Source organism: Amblyomma americanum, chromosome 1, assembly GCF_052857255.1.
Source record: "Amblyomma americanum isolate KBUSLIRL-KWMA chromosome 1, ASM5285725v1, whole genome shotgun sequence".
NCBI lineage: Eukaryota > Metazoa > Arthropoda > Arachnida > Ixodida > Ixodidae > Amblyomma > Amblyomma americanum.
The window spans coordinates 222075831-222101885 of record NC_135497.1 but is presented as its reverse complement, the minus strand read 5'-3'; the positions used below and the strand labels follow the sequence as shown (position 1 = coordinate 222101885).

The 26055-nt window shown below is 50.2% G+C and overlaps 1 protein-coding gene and 1 pseudogene across 1 annotated transcript; both read right to left on the bottom strand.

The window, feature by feature from the left end:
- Positions 1–6547: 6547 nt before the first annotated feature.
- LOC144095244 (uncharacterized) lies at positions 6548–7868 on the bottom strand. The gene is made up of 2 exons (XM_077629029.1): positions 7301–7868; positions 6548–7217 (listed from the first exon to the last, which is right to left on the bottom strand). Exons 1-2 carry the CDS (start codon positions 7487–7489, stop codon positions 6960–6962), a joined length of 447 nt encoding a protein of 148 aa, XP_077485155.1. The 5' UTR covers positions 7490–7868; the 3' UTR covers positions 6548–6959.
- A 6915-nt stretch (positions 7869–14783) lies between these two features.
- LOC144115802 (uncharacterized) lies at positions 14784–26003 on the bottom strand (annotated as a pseudogene).
- Between the last annotated feature and the right edge of the window lie 52 nt (positions 26004–26055).

Below are 26055 nucleotides of genomic sequence, written 5' to 3'. Positions count from 1 at the left end.
AAAAGAAAAAAATCAGCACGAATCAATGGAGCACCTGGCACAAAGAATCCGCCTAGGGAGCCGGCGAAGCGACGCTGGCGACGCGCTGCAGACGACAAGGCCTGTGAACTTGCCTATTCGTTTTGACAGCGACACTGCGGCGCTAGTGTTGTGAACTGCTGGAACCGGTCTTGCGCGCTCGTTGCACGGTGGCGGAACTACTGCGGAACTAGTGCAGCCAGTGCAGCCAAATCGAAGAGACCTATTGTTGCTTTGAGGGCCCGGATGCCCTCCCTCCCCTCGTTATTCCTTTTTTCCCCCGGGCTGGCCTCCCGCGCAAGCTCGCTGGGCGGCAGGGGACAAAGCGTTTTTCTTTTTCTCTTTATTTCTTTCTCCTTTTTCTAGTATTTTTCTTTTGTGCCCATCAAGGGTTCTTGGTTCTTCAATTGCACCCCGCTCGGCAAGGTGGTGCGTCGAACTGGCAAGACAGGGGTGGGGGATGAATTCAGAGCTTAGTGTAAGCGGGCAGCGAAGCTTGAAAAAGATGCCGCTGGCGACAAACGACCGAGGTTTGTCGCGCCGGAATTCCTAAGGTCAGCATTGGCTCTGCAAGGGGCGATGGAGGTCAATACACCCGGACTTTCATTAATGCCGTGAGGAATTGTTATTAAATTTGTAAATAAAGTACGACTCGCGTTGCTCGAGATCTCTTTGTTGTGGAACCCACCCTGTAGGACTGTTAACTTAATTGCATCAAATGGGTCGTTTTTCTCATTAATATATGTGTTTTAACAAGGGGAGGTAGGGATAAAATGTGCGCGCGGTGGTTATTAAAGCGAATTCGTATAAAGTTAACGGTCTGCCCAATGTACTGCGTACTGCACACACTGTATCCTAGGAGGTATATTACGTTGCAGAAATCCCAATCAGAGTTGTCATTAATTTTCCATTTGAATCCTGAAGCTGTGCTTATTTCACAGCTTGATGTTTGTAATGTGTTTGCAGACCTGGAATCTACTTTTTCCACAAGGTGGACACCCCAAAACCGTCTCTTTATGTGACTGAGTGTATTAGAATGTTTCGAATGTTTTTCGGTCGTCTGTAGACTGCATGAGGGAGAGCAGTGAAAATTTTGGCGAGGCGCTAGCTCGCTTTGTTTGAGAATGTTGAAATGTTTTTTTGAAGATTTTGTTTACGTACGTTAGGCGGCTGGTTACTGGTGAAGGGGAGTACGAGATTTGCCTGATGGTCTGTTTGCTCGCTGTATCGACGTCACTCCAGTATTTGCTCTCGGTTGGGTTTAGATGTCCTTTGAATGGCATCGTCGGCAATGGCGACGGGTATCGCTGCTTAATGAGGACTTCTTGCATGCGTTTGGAATTTTTTACGAAGTCTTCATCTTGGGAACATATTCCTTTAGATCGATGTGCCTGAGAGTATGGGATGCTTGTTTTAAAGTGACGAGGATGGCAGCTTTGGAAGTGTACATATTGTTGACGGTCCGTCGGTTTACTGGTGGTGAGTGAGCTTTCGTTTACCAAAATCTCAACATCTAGGAAGTTAATTGCGGTGTGGGCGCACGTGTAAGTGAAAGATATGTTGGGGTGGACGAGGTGTGTCAGTCCAAATTAAAAAGATGTCATCCAAGTAGCGTTTGTATAGGGTGGGCTTAATGGGACAATCTTTCAAAAATTTACTTATTACTATGCATGAAGATGTTGACGTAGGTGTGGGCCATCCTTGTACCCATGGCTGTGCCGTTAATTTGTGAATAGTGTTGATTGATGAATTCGAAGTTGTTATATTCGAGTACGATTTTCGACAGTATTTATAAAACACGTGGAGCAGGGGAGCATCAAATCACTGATCGAAGCGTATGAACGAAACAGAAAGGAGGAATCCCCTGCTGCACGTGCATTAGATATGTTGTTCACAGCAACATCTTGCATGAAGCTGCAGGGAAGAGAAAACTCGATGAGACGTAGCCAGTTGTACTTGAGCCGTCTACATCGGATTCACCACCGATCCTCTCACCAGGTTTCGTGAAGCTTGCGCTTTATCGTGCCGGTTTACCACTGTCCTTCTTGCTAGTGAAGCGATTATTTTTTTAATGTTCTCTTTTTGCCCTTTGCCATCTGCCATTTTTGATCGTGCCATCTTCTGGGCAAGTACTACGTTTGAGGTTCGAAAAAGATGCATAAGCGATCACGACCTATGCAAACAATAACAAAGACGAAACACGCTACAAGAGCACCACTAGCTGCATATCTGCATATCGCGCGCACACATGCGACTGATTTTCGCTGACGATCGGCCGCTCCCGCTGTATTCAATTAGCTGTGTCGCCAGATCGTCTGTCGCGAGGCGCTTTCGCTGTGCCCGCATGACCGCTTGTCTTGACCTTCCAGGGGAATTGCGCGTTGCTCGCGCGCGGCTTAGCCCGAAGCCGGTAAACCGACTGGCCACCGCCACATCTGGACCTGGTTTGACTCAAATTGGTCTCAGCCGCGTCTTGTTCGGTTCGGGCGCGAACAATACGCGAGATTCAAAGCGCTCGGCCGTCTCTGTCTCTATGGGGGGGGGGGGCACTTGACCCCAAGGGCGCTCCTTTTCAACACCACCCCGCCGTCGCCCGCCTCCGATTGAACAGGCGGGGGGTTCAAAGGGGAGCTGCCGCGGAGAAGCCGGGCAGCTCGTCCTAATGACAGCGCAGAACATGCGTCACTGACAGCCCCCTTCCTTTCGCCGTCTTGTCCATCGTGCGTCGCGCCGAGCCCGACAAAGAAAAGGCCGTCACCCCCCCCCCCCCCTTCCCCTTCTGAATCGGGGGGCGGGGGGCGGAAATTCCGCAAATAGTTTCCCAGAGGCATCCTTTTTTTTTTCATGGGGTCAAGAGAAGCAAGCTTACACTGCAAAATTAAACCTTGTCTTTCTCTTCCAAATGCAATTAACTAGGAGTCCTGTCCAACCATTCCAGCTTGTTATGGGGGCACCCCCAACCATTTTTTATTTCCGTGTAACTCGCAGCCCTTCTTCACCTTGGTCATTGTAGCCGCTATTGTTTCTCAAGTACCATGCAACATCTTGTTATTAGCAGTTGCTAATTCAAGCCTTCTGCAGGGTTTGAAGGACCTTTTTAATTGGAAATGAGAACATGTGCACAGGGTGGAAAGCGCGTGATCTGCCAGGAAACACTAAAGCGGCCCCGAGAAGGGATCTTTATTAAGGATGACAGCCATCTTGGGCCTCTCCACTTGGCAACGACGACACAGCGTGTGCGGTCCCTATGGTTAGGCCCCAGCTGTGGAAGCCATCCTCGGACACGACCATGACCTTCGACATCTGATGTTTTTATTTAAAAACACAGGGACCAAAGTCGTGCTGTATGCAGTGCGATCGCCATGTGGTTCCATAATCATCCACCTAGCCCGGCTCTTTGGACGGATTCAGGAAACGACTGAAAAGAACAAAAGTAACGAGCAAACAAAGGTGCGCTGCATAAAAGTTAGAACGCAAAGAAACGAAGGCGCGCTGCGCTGGGATTGTAGCGAGGTCCAATATGTAAATTTTCATGGCTGGCGTGGATTTCCACAAAGCGCAAGTAGTCGCTACGGAGACAAACAAAGGCGCACTGGAGCTGGGTATGTATCATGTTTAACTGCGCAAAGAAACGAAGACAGAGAACAAGAAGGCACGACACGAGCGCAGACTATCAACAGATTTTTTCTTCAAGGAAAAAAGGCCTATATATGCATCTTCATCCCGCGAAAAACATGCTAAAAACCCGAAAGCGCAAACCCTATCACACACCATCTTGGCACATGTAACGTGATGCCACTGATCACAACCTGAAAGCAATCTCCGCATCGTCAGAGACAAGATACAAAACAAACAAACAGCGAACTCACAGGCACACTCCTGCCAAGCTAGCGCTCCACACCGCCTGCTTGCGCTAAAGAAACTGCGCAAAAAAGGTATCTCCCCATCAATGAGGCCTACAGATGGTGATGCTACACAGTCATCTGATTCCTTGATCTGGTACGCTTCCACCAACTCCCTGCAAACCTGATCCCTGTGTTTAAACAAGACGCTGGTCTTGTTCAATCGTGGGAAGCAATCTTTGCACTCTTTGCAGTGCAGGGCGAGATTAGAGGAAGGTGCGCTCTTCAACGACCTGCGATGTTCTGCTAACATCTCGTTAATACATCGACCCGTCTGGCCGATGTACTTCTTCCCACACGAGAGGGGGACTTCGTATACGACTCCAGTCTTACACTCTGTGAGCCTGGTTTTCTGTCTGTGCGCTATCGAGCACTCAGCTCCAGCACGATTGCTCTCAGGCTCGAGCTTCTTTCGCACAGCACTACAAATCCTTGAAAGCTTATTCTTTGCCATGAAAATCACGTCCGCCCCGTATCTCGCCCCAACTTTTTTGAGCCGGTGTGAAATTACATTCCCTGAACGTTCAGGACAATCATATCCGAGCGCAACACTTGGCAGCATGTTGTGTCGGGATTTCTACAGCGACATTTGAGCTCACTCAAGCTTTCGGATCCTTTCTTGGTGAACAATTCCGCAAGTGTGGTTAAGTACCTGTCTGGGTTGGATAAGAAAAAGTACTCTACCTTCAGCATCGATGTGGAGGACTTATTTTATTCGCTACCCCATGCTCAGCTCATGCAGAGAGTGAAAGACTGCATTGTAAAAGACAATGACGAGTTGGTGTTCGTGGCGGGGTGCGGGGGTTTCCATAGAAAGTTTCCTGGAGCTGCTATCATTTTACCTAGAGTCAACCGTTGTTGGGCGGGGCGAAAAGGTGTACGTCCAAAAATCGGGTGTGTGCATCGGCTCCCGTGTGGCACCCGTTTTGAGCGATATTTACTTGAGCAGGATGGATCAAGAACTGGCACAAAATCTTGCTGACCTCGCGCTAAAAGTGTTCCGTTACGTCGATGATTTTTTTATCATTCTTAAGTCGAACTCTCCCAGGGCAGTTCCGGACGTCGTCAAAATCTTCAAAGATACAGGTAGTGGCCTGCAATTCACCTTCGAACTACCCAGCTCAGCTACCCTACAGTTTTTAGACCGACCGCAGCGGTGGCCAAGTGGTTGAGCATCCGCCTCGCATGCGGGAGGTGCGGGGTTCGATCCCCAGTGCCGGGGATACAATGGGTACAAGCTTTTCTCTGGTCTGGTGCTCGGCTTATTTAGGGTGAAATGCTTGGGAAATGGGTCTTTGACCCCACCTTGAGAAAAAGAAAATACCTTGTGTCAAGGCGTATTTGGCCATAGATGCCCTTGCGCCATAAAAAAAATTTTATACCTCCGGATTCATTATCTAGAGAGCAGGGTCTGTTGCGAATATCACCATAGGACAAAAAAAAAAACCTCTCTTGAACGTCAGTTAGGGGCATTCCACACTCGTCAAGGCGGGTATAGCGACTTCATGCTTAAAAGAGCTCTTGGGAAATCCTGTACACACAGAGCGGAGGCTAGCTTCCTGGGGCAGGTAGAGAGGCTGAAAGAAGCCGGGTATCCTGATCTGAGTTGGCTCAGATCTCCGAAAGGATCCTGTTCAAAGGAGGGAGGCCCATGCTAGTAAAAAAGAGGACGGTGGACGTAGACAAGTGGTGTGGGCATTCCATACATCCATTGAATTTCACACCGGCTCAAAAAAATTGGGGCGAGATACGGGGAGGACGTGATTTTCACGGCAATGAATAAGCTTGCAAGGAATGTTATCGGCGGTCGCACGTGCATGACAATCCTTTCGACATGCGTGACGATGCCCACCGAAGGCATTTCAGGCTGTCGAAGGGACTTGTAGGCTGGCTAAGCGAAGAGCGCGGAACATGCGTCACTGACAGCCCCCTTCCTTTCGCCGTCTTGTCCATCGTGCGTCGCGCCGAGCCCGACAAAGAGGAGGCCGTCACCCCCCCCCCCCCCCACCCACCCTTCCCTCCTGAATGGGGGGGGGGGGCGCGGAGATTCCGCAAATAGTTTCCCAGAGGCATCCTGTTTTTTTTTTTTCATGGGGTCAAGGAAGGTGGCCCCAAGCAGTGTGAGGCAACGTTCTCTGTTCATTCTAGAGAAGCAAGCTTACACTGCAAAATTAAACCTTGTCTTTCTCTTCCAAATGCAATTAACTAGGAGTCCTGTCCAAAACCATTTCAGGTGTTATGTGGGCACCCCCAACCTTTTTTATTTCCGTGTAACTCCAGCACTTCTTCACCTTTGTCATTGTAGCCGCTATTGTTCAAGTACCATGCAACATCTTGTTATTAAAGGACCTTTTTAATTGGAAATGAGAGCATGTGCACAGGGTGGAAAGCGCGTGATCTGCCAGGAAACACTAAAGCGGCCCCGAGAAGGGATCTTTATTAAGGATGCCAGCCATCTTGGGCCTCTCCACTTGGCAACGACGACAAAGCGTGTGCGGTCCCTATGGTTAGGCCCCAGCTGTGGAAGCCATCCTCGGACACGACCATGACCTTCGACATCTGATGTTTTTATTTAAAAAACACAGGGACCAAAGTCGTGCTGTATGCAGTGCAATCGCCATGTGGTTCCATAATCATCCATTTAGCCCGGCTCTTTGGACGGATTCAGGAAACGACTGAAAAGAACAAAAGTAACGAGCAAACAAAGGTGCGCTGCATAAAAGTTAGAACGTAAAGAGACGAAGGCACGCTGCGCTAATGCTGTAGCGAGGTCTAACATGTAAAATTTCGCGGCTGGCGTCGATTTCTACAAAAGCGCGAGTAGTGCCTACGGAAATAAACAAAGGCGCACTGGAGATGGGTAAGTCTGTATACAAGCACGAGTTTTTGTCTCTACCAGCGATTTACTAGCTCACACCACGCGATTTTGATGTCTGGCGTCGATTTCGACAGAGAGGGAATACGGGCACGAAACGGGACGCTCGCGATCTGCCAGGAAACAATGAGGTGGCCCTAAAAAGGGCCGTTTGCAGGAGCACTTCAACCGCGACCTGCAGCGGCGTGGCGGCGCGGTGAGCAGTAGGCCCAGCAGTGGTCCGTCTTGTGCCCTTTGGCTCCGCACCGACGACACCGGTGCACGACGTACACCTCTCCTGGTCTTGCCCTTGAAGCCGACGCTATCCCTGGTCCGTAGATCTTGACGAGGGCCGCGACGATAATCTTTGACATCTGGTCGATGCCCCGGTCTGCGGCAAACAAGGACAGCATCGGCTCGCCAGAAGCATCCAGGAAACGATGCTGCAAAAAAAGTTACGTTACAAGCGCCGCAATTTGGCGAGTTCTGCACGAGAAAACTTGCGAAAACGTTGTTCAACCCTTACCTCGTGATTGAGAACGTGCACGCCCGACAAGCGCTTCATCGTGGCTGTCAGACGGCGGTTCAGATGGCGACGCCGGCGGTCCTCAAACCGCACCTTATGTGGGTCGTCGTAATGGAGTTGCAAAATTTTGAACACCAGCACGACGTGCTCCTGCAGCAGGAAAACGAGGTCCTGGAATGCGCAAGGCATGTAGGTAAGCGGTACAGCACTTCATGAAGCGAAATTTGAGATAAAATGCGTACCTTTATGTCGCTGGCGATTTCTCGCGGGTCAGCGCCTTTTGGGGGTCGTCGCAATGTCGTGAAAGCAAGAACTGTACAGAAATTTCAGCTGGCTGCGCCGACGAGCGCACCACGCAAAAAAAAAAAAGCCATACCTGGACAGCTTCCGAAACGCGCGCGCCGCCGCCTACGCTCACGAAGAGAATGCCCGCAGACCACGCACGCCCGGCGGCCGGCCAGCCGGCCCTAGCGATTCCCTAGGCACTCTAGGGACAGGCCGAGAGAGGCGCGGCGAACCCACGTCCGGTTGAGAACGAGGGAGAAGCAGAAAAACGTCACGGAGAAGCGCATCCCATCGACCAATCAGCGTTTCCAGCCCACCTGCACCGAAACGCTTCTGTTGGCAGACTAGGAAGTACGACCTGGGGCGCGGTTACGGATCGCTCTCAAAAACTGTCTCAATTTTGAGATCGTGACGTCAAAATGACGACACCGAGAGACGCCGACCGCCGAATCGGCCAATGCGGAGCAAGGTTGCGGTGGCTAGTAGCAAGGCTCCGCCCGCAACCACTATTCGCACGACAAGGGACCGTAAAGACGCAGTAAAGACGCAGTGAATAAAAACGAGTAATGTTTTATTTTGCTAAGAAACTATTTCACACTCAACAGCACCAAGCAAAAGAAGCAGTGTTTTCATTTTTGCAATTAAGTTTGCTGTTCAGTCACTTTTTTTGCCGCGAAGGTGTGCTGTCAGCGGTATAGCGTGAACATGTTAGTCTGAAAATGAACAAAAACGCAATGAAGAAAATAAGTAATGTTTTATTTTGGTAGTAAACTGTGTTGCAATCTCAACAACACGAGGGAAAATTAGAAGCATTCTCAGTTTTGCGATTAAATTTGCTGCAGGTTAACTTCTCTTGCCATGAGGGCGCGCTGGCAGTGATATCGCGTGAACAAGGCGGCCTGCAAGAAAACAGCTGATTCCACGGCTAGTTCCCGATTTTTTGCGTGTCGTCTAAAATCAAGGTACTTTGCGGATGTCTGAAGTGCGCAGAAAAATTGATTGAAGGCAGTGAATGCTACGGGCCTGCGGAGATCAACTTACAAGGAGCGCCCGGCTGGAAAATCGACGAAGACAACATATTGTGGTAAGTGTGTATTTGCTTATTATCTATGACAACAATAGCCAAAAGATGCTCTTCGGGTTATGTGTGGGATGTGTAGTTCCGTTTTTTGTTTGCTAACTACAAGACGACGGGGAAGTGTGACATATGTGGCGAAATAAAATTGTATGGCTGCGTGATCGCAGTTCATTGTGTGTAGGCGCGTAAGGAACGATCAGGGACGAGAAAAACGATTAGGCGCACTCTACCAACCGTCTTGCTCGTCCTTGCTGCTTCGTAACCTTGTATAAGTTGTTCCAAAAGAGCGCACGTCTATGCTCTGCTGTGTGAACCCAAGTTATATATAGCGCAGGTCCGCGTGAAGCCAAGCTGTACATTCCCCATTATTCCCTATTTCATTCCCTGACCGATACCTAGTAATGCTGGCGGAATTGGCATGACATACCGTTATCATTTGAAACGGCCATCCACTATGTCTGAAAAGACGACCGCACGTGTTTCGAAGGAACAATACCTCATATTGGTGGCGTTCATGGAGCAGCACCCGGCGCTCGCCCACGCTGCCTCACCCCATTCCGGGGGCTACACGGCGGCTCGCAGGCGCGAGCTGTGGCAGCAGCTTGCGGCCCTGCTTAACGCCGCGGGCCCCGTTGCCAAAAATGTGCTTCACTGGCGCCACACTTGGCAAGTGTGGTGCACCCGCTGCAAGAAGCAGGAGGCGCAGTTTTTGGCAGCGGGAAGGTGAGCGTGTCAACAACGGTCTGTCGAATGGCCCTTGAATATGTCTCTCCGCATCCTGTCGCAGGGGCACTGGAGGCGGCAGGCTGCCGGGGCTGGTAGGCCGGGTGTGTAAGCTGCGGTCGCCGGGCCTCGTGCAAGGCGTCGCAGCTCCTATGTACTCTTCGTCCAGCCAGGTATGTGGTAAGCCGCGGTGACGTTACTAATAATAAGGGGGAATGGTAGGGGCGGCTAATGAAATAAAGAATGTCAACCTCGGGGCCATGTACTGTGAGCAATGCCCACACAGAATGAACTTCGAGACACTCGTGCATGAACGTGGGGCGCTGTGCCTCTTGCAGAACCAGCCCTGTGTGTCCGTGGGGAAGATGCCAGGGACGAGCGGCCTGCAGCAGGCAGAGGCGCGCTCTCCATCTGGTAAGTGAATTTTTAGTCATTTGATATGTACACCTAACAACTTGTGCACATTGTTGACCTCGTTTTTGGTTTTTCTTTTAGTTAGGGAGGGATGCGAATGCTGAGCTAAGAAATGCAACTTCGAGTTATGTACCTTGTACTATCTTGCCCTCTTGGTACTGCTATGTTTCTTCTTGTGTCTCAGTACCTAGTAACCGTGTGTTTTGCATCAATACACGCTCTGCTGAAACTGTCCACTAAGCAGTGGTGTCTTGTGGAATGAATTCACATAAATGGCACCCCCCCCCCCCCCCCGGAAGAAGAGGAGCTGGAGGAGCTGGAGGAGGGCGCAACTTGTAACACAGCCTGTGAGTTGGTGTTTCAATATCAGGCTGCACATTATCCATTTCGCAAGCTACCTAACATTAATACCATTCGCAGGAGCAGACGATCCGTATCACTTTAGAATACCCACACAAGTTTGGTTTGGTTTATGGGGCTTTAACGTCCCAAAGCGACTCCAGGTATGACAGACGCCGTAGTTAAGGGCTCCAGGAATTTGTACCGCCTGGGGTTCTTTAATGTGCACTGACATCGCACAGTACACGGGCCTCTAGAACTTCGCCTCCATCGAAATTCGACCGCCGCGTGTTTCAGGCCAGCAGCCGAGTGCCATAACCACTCAGCCACCGTGGCGGCCACCCACAGAAGTGTCTTTCATATGCACCGCTGGTACCTTGTGCAAGCTTTTTTTCTCTTACAGCGGAAACTGTGGTGTCTGCGATGGTTACACAAATGTGCACATTGAAACAATGCTGTTTTTGTCATACTGCTGATTATGAATGCTTTTATGTACTGCTCCCCAGTATGCATGCCAACAGCCCTCTGAGATATTGCACCAAACAGTCAGGTTATTGCACATCGTGCGCCACTATATGACAAGTGTACATTCAGTCACTTTCTCCTTTTGACAGCTACACAGGAGCAGCGAGGTGTGGTGGCGGGGCGTCCGTGTCAGCAGCAGCGGAGCACGCGGGCGGAGGAGGTCCACCAGCTGCTAGCAGAGACGCGGCGGACCAACGGCCTCCTCGAAGTCCGCAGTGCTGAGGACGTCACATTTCATGCGCGCCTCCTGGAGGTATGTGCAGACAACACCCACCACATTTAGTGAAGGAGAAGCATCTGCATGCAACATGTTGTATCTACATTCACAGTTCGAAACCAATGCCTGACCTCTAGAGACATTTCAGTAGGTCATCTTTATGTGAAACGAGCCCTCCATGTCTGTGAAGTGTGCAAGTGAAGCTCCTTTTATGTGCAGGAACAGAGGCAAACATCAACAGCAGTGCGCAGCCTTATGGCGGCAGTGACACAATTGACTGCCGCCGTCACAGAAACCGGGGCCCACATGGTGCGCACTGCTGATGCGGCAAGGGCCACACAGTGCTCCTCACCGAGCAAGTGGTACTTGCGGTGGCCTTGATTGTACGTGTTTTGAACAATCAGGTACAGCCACCGCAGTAACTTGTACGGTGGTGCTTTTTTTTCTTTTTTACCTGTTTTTTCTGTTTTTTTTTGCCTTCGGCAAGGTGCAGAATATTTTTTTATTTCCCTGCCGGGTGCAGGCGTTATGTATATATTTGTTTGCCTTCTGCAAGGTGCACAATATTTTTTTACTTCCCTCCCGGGTGCAGGCGTTATGTATATATTTATTTTCTTCCTGCAAGGTGCACAATATTTTTTTATTTCCCTGCCAGGTGCATGGGGCTTATGTATGAATGTTTTTTTTTCCTTTTGTACTTTTTAACTTGTGTGCAATGTACAGGCTGTGCAATATTCGTTGTCCACTTTGGTTTCGTGTTTCAATGTGGAAGCATTGCTAGTCCCATTACGAGAAAACCTGACGGCATGTATGAGCACTCGCAGATGGTATAGAAAATCCCACTCATGTCAGGATAAATTTGCCGTCATCACGTGGTCGCATGGCGCACACGGCAAGCCGAGGGCCGCCTTTCCTGACGGTCATATACATGACATTCGCCTTATACACCCCCCCCCCCCCCCCCCCCACACTGTCTGAGTTCAATATGGCGCAACTTTTCCCTGCTACATTCGTGTCAAAATTGCAACTAACCATTTCTCGTGCAGTGTTCCAGGTGGTGTCATACGCACGTGCTTTCACATTCCTGCACATAACCAGTCTGAAGTGTGTGTGCAAATTTTTTGTGATGGTACCTTGCAACATTTTGCAAGACACACACAAGGTGTGTGATATGTACCGTTTACTTTGATTTCGTTTTTTGATGTTACCTTTTTACCTTCTGCACAACACACAAGGTATGCTATATCTAGTCTGTGTTTGGTTTTTCATATGTTCATTAATCTTCTTCCTTTGCACATTCACGATTTTGTGATTTAACGACACGTTGTGACACACGTGCTTATAGGAACAATGTTGTAGAGGGCTCCGAGTTAATTTACACCACGGGGTTCTTGAACGTGTCTACACATTGCGTAGCGCACGCACACTGTTTGTCCGTCGCAATGTGACCGCCATGGCTGACAGCTAACCTGCTCCACATCGGTAGCAGAATACTTCAAACAAACACTGGGGTGCCACGACGGGGCTTACAATGGCTTGTGCCAAAATATTGGAACATATATATAGGAACTGTAGAGCTACCATAGTCCTCTATAAAGTCACCATTAAAATTCCAATAAGAAAGGACGTCAGGCAAGGAGACACGATCTCGCCAATGCTATTCACCTCCTGTTTACAGGAGGTATTCCGAGGTCTGAATAGAGAACAGTTCGGAATAAGAGTAAATGGAGAGTACCTAAATAATCTGCGATTCGCTGATGGCATCGCCTTGCTGAGTCACTCAGGTGATGAAAGAGTTAGGCAGAGCAGAACGGTGGGTCTAAAAATTAACATGCAGCAAGCCAAATAATGTTCTACAGTCTAGCAAGGGAACAGCAGTTCACAATTGGCAATGACAGCTGATCGTGAGATGGAAAAAAACTAGACGGATAAGAATGGGGTGGAGCGGATATGACCGGTCCTCTCAGACCATGAATGGCAGTTTACCAATATCTCTTGGGCAGGGCATGTAATTGGAAGGCAAGATAACCGCTGCTCCTTCAGGGTAACGGAGTGTATTCCAAGAGAAGGAAAGCATAGCAAGGGGGGCGGAACTAAGTTAGGTGGGCGGATGAGAGAAGTTTGCGGGCACAGTGGACGCAGCTGGCAAAGGACAGGGCTAATTAGGGAGACATGGAAGACGCCTTTGCCCTGTAATGGGCGTAGTCAGGCTGGTGATGATGATGATGAATGAGAATTTTGTCATGTTACAGTGATTATGACAGCACAACTTGCCATATTCATGATGCATTCCGTTGTGCGTCAATCTTCTCGGAACTGCTATGGTTTGCCATTGAGCAGAAATTCATCACACGTGGTCGTATTGATATTCATGCATTTTGTGGGTGATACATATTTTCTACTCAGGCGAAATGTATTACACACGTACAGTGCATTGCTTTAGATGTGTACCATGGTTTAATATGGGTTGAAGTGCGTTTTATGTTTACATACCTCACGTAGAAGCTGTGGTAACACGTAGGCCGCTAGTCTTGTCATGTTTATCATGTTTGTTTGTTGCAATTTGTGTACCACACGTGAAGATGTTACTTGTTCATGGTATTGCAAGCAGTGCATTTCGCACCTATCTGTTCAAATAAAAACACTTGTGATAAATGCTGCTAAAAAAATGGAAGTGCATGCTGAAAGAAACCCTGAAATGATTTCGATGGACATATTGTAGTGCACGAGATGTGATGTCAAGTGCTCTTTGTTGGTATTTATGTTAAATTTGAAAGGTGTGCTTGCACCCTGTAATTTCGGAATAAATAAAAAATTCCTCCTCACAGTAGGACATAACCAAAGGGGACCACACACCTCACTGCGCGTCCCCTAACTCGATGACGCTAGTAGCCAGACAGGGTAAGCTTGAAGGATGGCCCTTCTGCCCACTGATGTCATCACAGTAGGGGATGCGCTATGAGGTGTGTTGTCCTCTTTGGTTGTGTCTGTTTTATTTATTCCTAAATTACAGGGTGCAAGCACACCTTTCAAATTTAACTGAAATACCAACAATGAGCACTTGACGTCTCTTGCACTACAATATGTCCATCGAAATCATTTCAGCCCTTGAATGCATATCGAAAAATTGCTTCAGTGGGACTTCCTCATTTCAATAAGCGTCACAAACATTCGGTGCTTTGTTTCAGAACACACACACACACACACACACACACGCACACACGCGCACGCACGCACACACACGCACGCACGCACACACACACACGCACGCACGCACGCACACACGCGCACACACACACACACACGCACGCACGCACACACGCACACACACACAGGAAGGAGACTGCACAGTGGCTGTGCGACCAACTCGCCAATGAACAGGGAGGTGCGCAGGCGAGTGCGCTGTCAGTGCAGCAACAGGTGTTGTGCACGCTGCACTTCTTCGGCACCGGCAGCTTTTAGGCACACACACGAAACAAAAAAATAAAAGTCGGCACTTTGCGGGCTGCGGCTAGGGGCACAATGCAGAGTTGCTCACACACAAGCGTACACTGACACGAGGGGATGACGCTGCCAACAGTAACCGTGGCTGCTGTGTTGCACAAATGAACACCTTGGCCAGCTACCCTGCGAGGTGGTGTCGATGGGCTCAGTGCTGGCGACGCTGAAGTTGCCGCGCAACTGACGACGCACCGTGCGCAGGTACGCCAGCCTCTGGAGACGGGTTCTCCGGAAAAGCTCGACAATACCGTCGCGCACGGCAGGTAGGTAAGGCGGCTTGCAGCGCCTTGCGTGTGGACTGCAGCCGGAGGTGGCTCGTCGTCGTCCGGGTCAGCGGCATCCACGTCTCCTTCTTCTGACAAGGGGTCATTCAAACACAGGTTGTGCAGCGCAGCACATGCTCAGATTATGAAGGCCGCTCGCTCCGGCTCGTATTGAAGCGTCCGGTACCTTTGCAGGCACCGGAAGCGGCTCTTCAACACGCCGATGGCGCGCTCCACAACGGATCGCATGGAGCTATGCGCTGAGTTGAATAACCCCTCTGGAGACGCCAGACTGGGATGCCCTGGCACAGGTGTCAAAAGCCAAGGCTCCAAAGGGTAGCCACTGTCCCCTGCATAACAGAAATGTTGTGCAGTTAAGCGTGGCCTCTGCCGCCCTCAATCTCATCACTCTTGATGCAATGGCAGCAGATTCATAGCAATGTCCAAAAAAAACCGCGAAGACGGCCGGTCAACAAGAGGCACAAATACGCACACACAAAGCGCAGAACTTGCGACTGACTATTTTGTGGAAAAGGGACACTTATAAAGGAAGAGGAAACAAGGTACACACGCAAACACACCGTGTGCAGTGCGAATACATTATCGACAGGGCCATGTGTGATCAGTAGGAATGGAAAGCCGCAATGTGCCCATGTAAGATTTCGATGTTTCTTTGCTAGACATAATTCAGACGAACCGACACAGTTGTCACCCCTTTTGGAGGTGAAGCCTCGATAACCTCTTTCGGTTTTCATTTTTGCCTCACCACGGAATTTGTAACCGAGGTGGGGGTTTCTAATTGCTTACCCAGAAGAAACTCGCCACCTTGTAGCAGTCCTTGCTCTATCTCCTCCCGCAGCCACGAATAGCGCCACGAAAAGGCGTCGTGGTCCGATCCTGGGCAGCGGGGGTCAACAGCTATAATTCTCATGTTGGAGTCGCACACCTGTGAGAGAAAGCACACCACAAGCTTAGTTGTGAACTTCCGCCGTCAAGGCCCGAGCTTAAGGCCGAACTTGCAGTCAAAAACGGAGAGCGAAGCCTACTCACTATCATTGTGTTGAGTGCGTAGAAGCCCTTACGACTCCGAAAGGCGGCCTTGTGTGCAGCATCGCCCCGTGGCGCCTTGATGGCGATAAGTGTGCCATCCACACACCCAACTACGCCGGGGATGCTGCCGTGGCGAAGGAAGACCTCCTTCGCCGCCGCCTTCTCTTCCGGGCTCGCCGGGAACCGCACCCAACCGTCCCGCGACCCCACTTTGACAATAGCTGCTGACACCCGCCGCACACACTTGCTGACAGTGGGCAGGGCTATAGCAACGTTGCCCTCGTTGCCCACGGCGCCTTGAAATCCGCCGGTGCCGAAGAAGCGCAGCGCGCACAACACCTGTCGCTGCACTGACAGCGCACTCGCCCACGCACCTCCCAGTTCATCAGCGAGTTGGTCGCACAGCCACTGTGCAGTCTCTTTCCTGAGTCGAAATTGGCGACGAAACAGCTCGTCTGGCAAGTCAAAACCGTCTTCGTGCACTCTCCTACGCCGTTGCTCGCGCGGCCGGCCGCGTATGGCAAAATAAACAGCCGCCATTTTCTGTCTCAAACGCGTTGAGACTACATTTCCCAGTCTCAAAAAATCGTCTCAATCTGCCCGCATAATCAGGTGGCCAACTTCAACACTTCTGGGCCATCTACGACGTCAGTCAGTGACGCAAAAAAAGCAAAATGGCCGCTGTTTACGGCCGACCAATAGGAGAGGGGCAAATGAGACACTTTTTGAGACAGTTTCGATTGAGAGCGATCTGTAATCGCGCCCCTGGTAACCGTTGCTCGATGTGAAATCCCTGTATCCGCGGCCAGACATCGCCGCTGTAGCCGCTCTGACGGAGCCAGTCATTACACGTCCGTCACGCTCGGTGGCCGGAAGTGGAATTCATTACACCATGAGACCGCAACTTCCGACGCCGGGAATCGAACCGGGGCCTCCTGGGTGAGAGCCAGTTATCCTAGGCGCTAGACCACGCCAGAACGAGGAGAAGCGGTGCAAGCGTGAGAGAGAGAGAGAGAGAGAGAGAGAGGGTTTATTGGTAGGAAGGGCAGAGAGATTGGCCTGAAAAATAAATATCTGGCCTGCTACTCTGCTCTGGGGGACGGGAAGAGGAGATAAAAGAAAGTCACGATGGGGGACGATGATGATGATAGGAGGCAGATGAAAAACTACATTAAAAAAAAAGGCACACTTTCTGACATCACAAACGCGAGAGAAGGTCCGTGTCGCTCAAAAAGGGTGAGAGCGCTCGCGCTGCCTTTACAGTTCTAAAACTATCTGGCCAAGCGCCGAGGATCAAATCCTCAGAGAGGAGCGATGTGTCCATAGGCTTCAGAGCAGATGCGAGTATGAGTCTTTCACGTGCATACGCTGGACACGCCACTAAAACATGTTCTATAGTCTCTAGCACGCCACACGTGGTACATTCCGGGGAGTTTGCTTGTCCTATTAAGTGCAAGTATTTGCGCGTGAATGCCACGTTTAAACGTAGTCTACGGATAACGCATGGAATAGGGCGAGGTATTCCGCGAGGAACTGAAAAGGTCATCGTCGGATCTAGCCGTTTAAGGCGGATATGGCGGGTGTCTGGCAGGGCCCAGTACCTAGCCGTCGCCCTCCTCATCAATTCCGAAAGGAGACAAGTTGTGTCCACTATAGAGAACGGTACAGCTGCACGCAGGCCACTGCTGAAGGGGCTCCTTGCTTCAGCGTCGGCGGTCTCATTTCCATCGAGTCCGCAGTGTCCGGGGACCCACTGAAACACTATACGGTGGCCGTTTCCCTGAGCAAATGATACGAGACTCATGATATCAAGAGCCAGCGCTTGGTAGGCTGTGTGGCGTAGGAAGCATCCTAAAATGTGTAGCGCAGGTTTACAGTCGGTGAAAATGCACCACTCCTGAGGCGGTTCTCCGCAGATGTGGCGAATCGATTCCCGAAGGCCCACAAGCTCTGCAGCGGTTGAAGTAGACTTGTGTCCCAAAATGAATCTGCGGGTCGTCTGTTGTGCAGGGATTGCGAAAGCTGCTGTTGATGCATTTGGAGACGCAGATCCATCCGTGTAGACGTGCACACATTTGTGGTATTCTGACCAGATGTAGGCAAGTGCGAGTTGCTTCAGTCCGCTAACCGGCATCGCAGACTTCTTGATTATGCCAGGGACATGCAGGCAGACTGAAGGCTGAGCCATTACCCATGGGGGCTGCAAGGAATGATGCGGCAGGGCATAGTCTGATGGCAATTCGGAGCGATGGAAGCGGAGCGCGCGTGCAAAACTGCTGTCCGGTAGCTCATCAAAAATCTTCGTCAGCGGGTGACAGCGGTGCCGTGTAAGCGCACGTAAATATACACGAAGTGGTTCGTGTGACAGGTAGACCGATATTGGGCACGCACGAGATTCCTCAATCGTGCCTTTGTTCGAGGCACAACGTGGTAATCCGAGGCATATCTTGAGCGCCTGTGCTTGGACACTCTCTAATGTCCGCAAGCAGGAAATACTCATGTTAGAGAGTACAGGAAGGCTGTAACGAATGTAGCCAATGAAGAGGGTATAGTAAAGTCGAAGCAAGGAGCGCTCCGTTGGGCCCCATTTAATGCCTGCCACAAAGCGAAGCACATGGCAAAAAGAGTGAGTCTTTTTTTAGCATGTTTATATGCCTCGACCATGACAGATCGCGGTCAATGATTATGCCCAAAAATCTGTGGTGGGAGCCGTATGGTATTGCAGCCCCTTGAAGAGTTACCGGGTAGTGGCAGACAGACTTGCGCGTCAATGCGACGACAGCACATTTTTCAGCTGCCAAGTGCAAACCCTGACGCCGTAGGTACCTTGAAGTAGATGACACGGCACGTTGTAATCTCGCACGCGTTTGCGGACGTGTCGAACCCGATGCTCGGATGAAGATATCATCAGCATAGGCACTGATGTGAATGTTAGTGGGAAGTTCATTCACCAGTCCAATCAATACCACATTAAATAGGGTTGGGCTAAGAACTCCTCCCTGAGGAACTCCACGGCAAACCTGATGACGGGTAGTCTCCCCATCAGGCGTAGACATGTAAACAGACCGGCCGTTGAGGTAGCTCCCAATCCACAAATACATCCGGCCGCCAACGCCAATGTCGTCAAGGGCATCAAGGATGGCGTCATGAAGTACATTATCGTAGGCCCTTTGATGTCCAAGAAGACAGCAGCGACGAGTCGGCGACTACGTTTTTCATGTTCCACTGTCGATATGAGGTCGATTACGCTGTCAATCGAAGAACGTCCCCTCCGGAACCCGGTCATCATATCCGGATAGAGAGCATTCTGCTCTAAAAACCATTCGAGCCGCGCCAGCCCCATTCGCTCCATAACTTTGCCGACGCAGCTTGCTAGTGCAACTGGCCGGTATGAGGTAAGCTCATAAGGAGGTTTGCCAGGCTTCAAAAGTGCAACCAGGCGGCTGATCTTCCAGTGTTCTGGAACGATTTGGGAAGCCCAAGTATCATTGTAGTAACTGAGCAGCAAAGTTCGGCCTTCCATGCCAGGATAAGAGATGGACGCGTACGAAATCCCGTCAGGACCAGGTGCAGATGGACGCCTACACAAGGAAAGAGCAGCTTCTAGTTCAGGCATCGTGAATAGCATGTCGTAGTGGTCATCTGGTGAAGGGGGTACAAAAGCCTCCAAACTGGTTGATGGTACCATAGTTGTGCCCACAACCATTTTGCAGAATTCTTCTGCTACCACTACATTATTACGGCCTTGGTAAATAGACAGGGCATGGAAAGGATAGCGTTCCTGCGGGGGTGAACGCAAGCTCCTGGCTACATGCCAAATACGCGACAGTGGTTTGCGAGGGTCCAGCGATGAACAGAACTGCCTCCAACGTTGTCTCCCTAGTCTCGCTAGGTGGCGCTTTATTTGTCGTTGAGCTCGGCGACAAAGGGCAAGATCATACGTGGATTTGGTTCTTCTGTATTTCTTTTCGGCGCGCCGACGGACTGCGTGTAGCCTTTCGAATTCCACGTCAATAGTAGACCCTGGCGTAGGCGCACATATACCGCGTGGTCTCACTGATAGAGGACGTAATCAGGCCTTCTATTTTAGATGGTGTTGAGAGGTCCACACAGGAAATCTCCACGGACGACCTAAAGGCAGGCCAGTCAGTATATCGCACGCGAGACGGAGTAGTAGGTGTGTACCACTTGACGCCAACATACGTCGGAATGTGGTCACTCCCATGAGTTTCCACGTCACTGCACCAGCTGACGTAAAACTGGAGACTTGCTAAAACAAACGCCAGATCCAAGCAGCTGCTGTACGACGTGCCACGCAGAAACGTAGGTGAACCATCGTTGATATTGATGAAGTTCTGGGAGTGCATAAAGTCAAGCAGGTTCCTGCCTCGGTTATTCATGACAGCACTGCCCCACTGAGGGTGATGTGCATTAAAATCGCCCACTATGATATGAGGAGCTGGACAACTCTGGATGGCTGAATATAGGTCCGAAGTATCAATGGCATCTTTAGGTGGAATGTAGGCACCGATTATCGAAAAGACCCGTCCTTTTAGCGTGACTGCCAAACAGATGTAATGGTTTGTGTTGTGTGGCTGTAGAACTTGGCGGACGTGCGCAATGTCTTGGCGTATGCAAACAAACACTTTGCTAGTTTAGTCTTCTGTGCGAGACCACAGCAGCACGTATCCAGAAAGGCGGAAAGGCGACGGCATGTTGGGCTCACATATAACCAGCACAGGGAAGCGGTACTTGTGGACGCGTTGCCGGAAGTCACTCAGACGACCTCGTAGGCCTCGGGCATTCCATTGCACCACTACACTACGGCGCACGTGCATTGGCACAGATGAGGTAGGTTTTGGTTGTGCCATAATGAATTACTGCAACGCCGCCAAGAGCGGCTTAAGTGCATCCAAAAACTGCACAACAATCTTTGCTGTTGGCGTGTTAATGCCTGAAAGCAGCACGCGCATTGAACACACAAGCTTTTTTAACATTATGCTCACATCCTGACCTTCGGGCTTGCCAACAGTGTCAACTGGAGTGGCAACCGGTCTTGGTCTTGCCATGGCGATCTCCTTGGATGGCAGAGCAGGCCATTCAGCATCAGAGGAAGAAGGTAACACAAACGCGTCAGACTGAGCTGATACTTCCTGCCACTGTGGTGCAGGTGGACTAGAATTGTGTGGAACCGAACGACGCCACCGGGAACGATGTTTGCGACGACGAATACGCGCCGCCTCTTCTTGGTGGGTCGAATTGTCCTTCACCATCTTTTTCAGGATGAGTTTTTCGTTTTGCAGCTTAGGGCAGTCCTTAGCTGTGGCTTCATGGGCACCCGAGCAGTTGGCGCACTTTATAGTCTCCGTCGTGCAGGTGTCATGCTGGTGCATCCCGCCGCATCGACGGCAGGATACCTCATTCTTGCAAACAGCACTCACATTACCTATCTTGTTGCACTGGTGGCACTGAACAGGTTTGGGAACATACAGGCGGACAGGATGCCTCACATAGCCCACCTTGACGTGGGATGGCAGAGCGTCAGTTTAAAAAACTAGTTTGACACACTTGGAGCGCCGGAAACGATGAATGTCAACAATCCGGGCCGTAGATTTAATCAGCGACCAGAGGTCCTTGTCAGCTATCTCCGGGTCAACATCAGTGATAACTCCAGTGGTTGTCCGCTTCCCGTAAGCAACGTAGGAGCGGACCGCCATGCCACCGAGGACGCTAGTTTCTTTCAGCTTGTCTACTGATGCCTGAGATGTAACATCTACTGTCAGGACATTCTTCCATGCATTAATTCTGACTTCACAAACTTGTCCCGGAACAACCCGGTCGAAAAACTGGGTTAGCCGCTGTCTGGTAATGGTGTTCAGATTAGCCTTCTGCGTTGTAGGAACGCAGGACACTGAGAAGACACCTGGCTGGTCAACATTCCTCGTAGGCAACTCACCCGCTGCCGATGTCCGGCGCAACTTCCTTTTCAGGCGGCGCGACTCAACAAGCGTGAATCTGCTGCTGTCAGAATCCATCGCTGTCACCGTGGATTCATCAGACGAATCTGGAAGCTCCATATCAGCACTAGAGTTGCCACCTGGTAGAGCCGCAGTCCTGTCAACGGCGACCACGGGAGGACGCAGGGGTTGTACTCCCGCCATCCCGAAGGATGACGAGGACACAGTTCACGCACAAAAGCAAAAAACTGCAGAAAAGTGAAAGAGCTCAAACAAAGAACGTTCGGCACCAACACTTCTCACTTCAGCGTGTGCGCAAGAAACGTCCAAGGCAGTTTAAGTGGGAAAAAGAGAAAAAAGGAAAAAAAAAACAGCAGGTCTCGCCGAGATTTGGCCTCGGAACGCTGGATTCAGAGTCCACAGTGCTAACAATTACACCATGAGACCGCACCTTCCGACGCCGGGAATCAAACCCGGGGCTCCTGGGTGAGAGCCAGGTATCGTAGCCACTAGACCTCGCCGGAACGAGGAGAATCGATGCAAGCGCATGCACAAGAAACGTCCAAGGCAGTTTAAGTGGGAAAAAAAAAGAAAAAAAAAGAGCAGGCTTCATCGAGATTTGAACTTGGATAGCTGGATTCAGAGTCCAGAGTGCTAACCATTACGCCATAAGACTTTTTTTCTTTATTGCCTAATTTGACATAGAAACAAAACAATTTTCACATAGATGTTAAAGCTGCGACAGCGACACGTTGGCTATCACGAAAGGTTTAAAATCTCTTCAGACACACATTTCGTCCAGTGAGGTAATCCACTCAGGTGGATCGGGCAGTGCCCTGCATACTTTTCTAAGGAGCACCACACTTTCAATGAAGTTTTCGCGCACAGGACGTGTATTGAGATCTGCATGTCAAACTTGCATCCTCGTTTTCCACAGGCTGTGGAAGCCCAGGAGCATGATTAAATCCAAAGGTATGCCCTCACATTCAACTGGTAGAAACCGTATCCCATATGGGTTTAAAAGAAGTTCTTTGTCAGTGTTCTCTGGAGGACGTCCCAATGAAAGATTTTGTCCCAACTGTCCAGAAAGACGTGCTCTATTGTTTCAGGCTTCTTGCAAAGAGGGCAGTTTGTTGTCCAAGGAACGAAAATACCGGTTTCATGCAATCAAGTTTTAACTGGTAGTGTGTTGGAATGTAACTTAAAGAAGAAAGTTTTAACTGAGGGTCTAACTGGCATCATTGTGACACGTTTTAAGACATCTTGTCCAGGGCCTCCATGGTGCGGTAAACGGTACATTGGCAATGGAATCATCACATCCACAAGATCCTTATAGAGTTTCCGTTTGCACACATTGCTCAAGTAGTCCATTGAAAATCGCGCGTGCAACATTCTATACGCCCGGACAACTTCGCGCATGTAACCTGTCACTGCGCCACCCATATTCTCACTGGAGGAGACCACAAACTGAGGGAGAATTTTTCGCAGCCGTGCCTGGATGACTGTCCGCAAGAAGGCGTCGCCCTGGTCACGAAGAAAAAAATAGCGTGAAACAACCTGTCGCAAAAATTAATGCACAAGCCCCAACCCACCAGCCTTTATTGGAAGAAACAAATTTGTTCGGCGACACTTTTCCCACGTTGATGACCACATGAAAACTGCAAAGGTGTGGTTGATTTTCTGAATGCTAACCCGAGCAGCGGAAAGCACATTTATGACATACCATATCTTGGCAACAAGGAACACATTACACACATAAGCACGCGAAAACATTGACAGTGGTTTGCCTTGCCATCCATTTGTCTTCTCTCTCGCCCTCTCCGCTTCGTTGCCCCAGCAGTGGGTGGGATCACGGTATGAATCGATTGGCACGCCCAGATACTGAGTCGGCAAGTTCGACCATTGCAAACGTGAAAAGTGCTGAGGTGTGACGTCCCAGTCGCCGTGCCAAAACCCAGCTCTCTTTTCCCAGTTCACTTTGCAGCCTGTCTGTTGACAGAATTTTTCCACAACAGTGGTAGTTTCTTGAACACTTTCTCTGTTTAAACAAAACAGAGCAATGTCATCTGCGTACGCTGGTATTTTCACATGCGCTGACTGTAGCCTAAAACCATTTATACGGTCGTTATTTATGATCGCCAAACAGAGGCTCGATATAGGCTGCAAACAATAAGGATGACAAAGGGCAGCCTTGTCTTAGTGACGATCCCACGCAAATACTATCAGTGAGCTCCCCATGAACAATAATTCTCGTCGTGCAGTTCGCATACGCCATTCGAACGCCCTCCAAGACGCGGCCAACGTTTGAGTGTTTCAGTAACAGAAGCAGGGCGTAATGCGAAACGTGGTCGAAGGCTTTGGCGGGGTTCAGTTGCATCATTGCCGCATGAGTACCAAGCACATCACAGCATTCAAAAACTGTCCGTACAACGTGTACGTTTGTTGCGATGCTGCGGCCTTTAATGCCGCACGTCTGGTGCGGCCCAACTAGATTTGCTATCACACTTTGTAGCCTTTTGGCCAGTCCTTTCATGAATATTTTGTAATCCACGTTGGTGAGGCTTATCGGGTGATTAGATCCTACCAACAAGAGTTTTTCTGGATCCTCAAACTTCGGAATTAAGACAATATGCGAGCTGGTAAATGACAGAGGAACTTGATTACGCTCATACGCTTCGACTAGCACTCTGAGCAGAATGTGGGCGACCGGGAGCTTAAATGCTTTGTACAATGCAGCGCCTAGGCCATCAGGTCCTGGCGACTTTCGTTCTGGCAGTTCGTCGATTGCTTGTTCAATTTCAGCCTAAGTAATGGGTTGCTCGAGACGTGTTCTGACTTCATCATCGAGATTTGGCATTTGGTGCAAAAAGTCGGTCAGGAAGTCGTCTTTCACTTCGCGTATGTGGCCAAACAATTCCTTGTAGTGTTCTAAAATCACGTTTTTGATCTCAGCGGGTTCACTAGTGGCGATGCCTCTGTTATTAATTTGCCGTATTTATTTTTGATTCGAGTATCTTTTCTCGTCGGACAGCGCTCGTTTTGTTGGCGTCTCTCCCGCCCAGAGTTTTTCAGACCTCGCCCGGATCAATGCTGCCTTGTACCTATCAGTGTCAAGGCATTCAATCTGCCTTTCACGTTTTATTTCACTCGTGTACATTCCTGGATGAAAGATATCCATGCTAAGCAAAGAATCGAGTTCTTTGTGCATTTCTTTCGCTTTTTGCTTCTCAGCATATCGAAGTGTAGTGGCATTTTCGATCGCCATATTCTTTACTCGCTGCTTCAGCTCCTCCTATTCAACTGCATAAGTTGAGGGCTGCGCTGAAAGTACTTTTTCATATTCTTTCGTGGTCACTTTTACAAAATTTTCGTTTTCTAAAAGTTTCGCGTTGAACTTGCACACATGCCAGTTAAAGTGTTACCTCCTTTGCCGCACTCGCTTCTTGCCCAGCATCTTTCTTCAAACTTGGGGTTGTGCTGACGCTGGGGCAAGGCTCTGCCGCTACCTGAACATCAAGCGTGGGTTTCGTGAGTACCGCAGCGGATTTTTCTGCCTGCGAGGCCTCTTCTGCATCAGCCTCATCCATGTATAGCTCGGAAGACCTGTCACCATTCCCAGGGCCGGTTACACTGGCATAAATGCGAGGACACTGGCCTTCCTGGTGACCGATCCGTCGGATGGTTCCGCAGCGAGGAATGTGACACTCACGCCGAATATGGCCTGTGCCGCGGCAGCGCAGGCAAAGCGGAGCCCTGCCAGGCACAACCACAAGAGCCAACTCGCCGATGACGCTCACCTGGTGCGGAAGGTCATCAAGCTGAACACCAGCATTCAACTTAAGGGTCACAAGCCTCGTTGTTGAGCTCATGTCGGAGGCGCCCAGTGCTCGCCACCGCTCCCTTGAAATGTCGGTCACCTTCCCGAATGCTGCGAAGGCGAGCCGCACATCGCGTCCGGTACACTGTGAAGGAGCCAGTGAAGCTTCATCCCGACATCTCGATTGGCGGGATCAATGACAAGACACCGGGCGTTTTTCACTTGCAGGTCACCCGCGCTGACGATTTTCTTCACAGCGTCGGCGTCCTTAAACGTCACGGCCCACACATGCTTCATGCGGTACGCCCCCAGGACGATAACTTCAGGCATGAGAGAAAGCAGAGCGAGCGCGTCGCGGCAATCTTCAACCCTGAATGGGCGGGCCCTGATATCGCTGAGCAAAAAAAAAGTGTTCTCGATAAAACTCCCTTTAGGCAAACTCAGCAATACGACCTGATAATCACTGTCAGATGCCAAAATCCGGTTTCCGCGGCCAGACATGGCCGCTGTAGCTGCTTCAACGGAGCCCGTCATCGCACGTCCGTCACGCTCGGTGGCCGGAAGTCGAATCCATTGCGCCATGAGA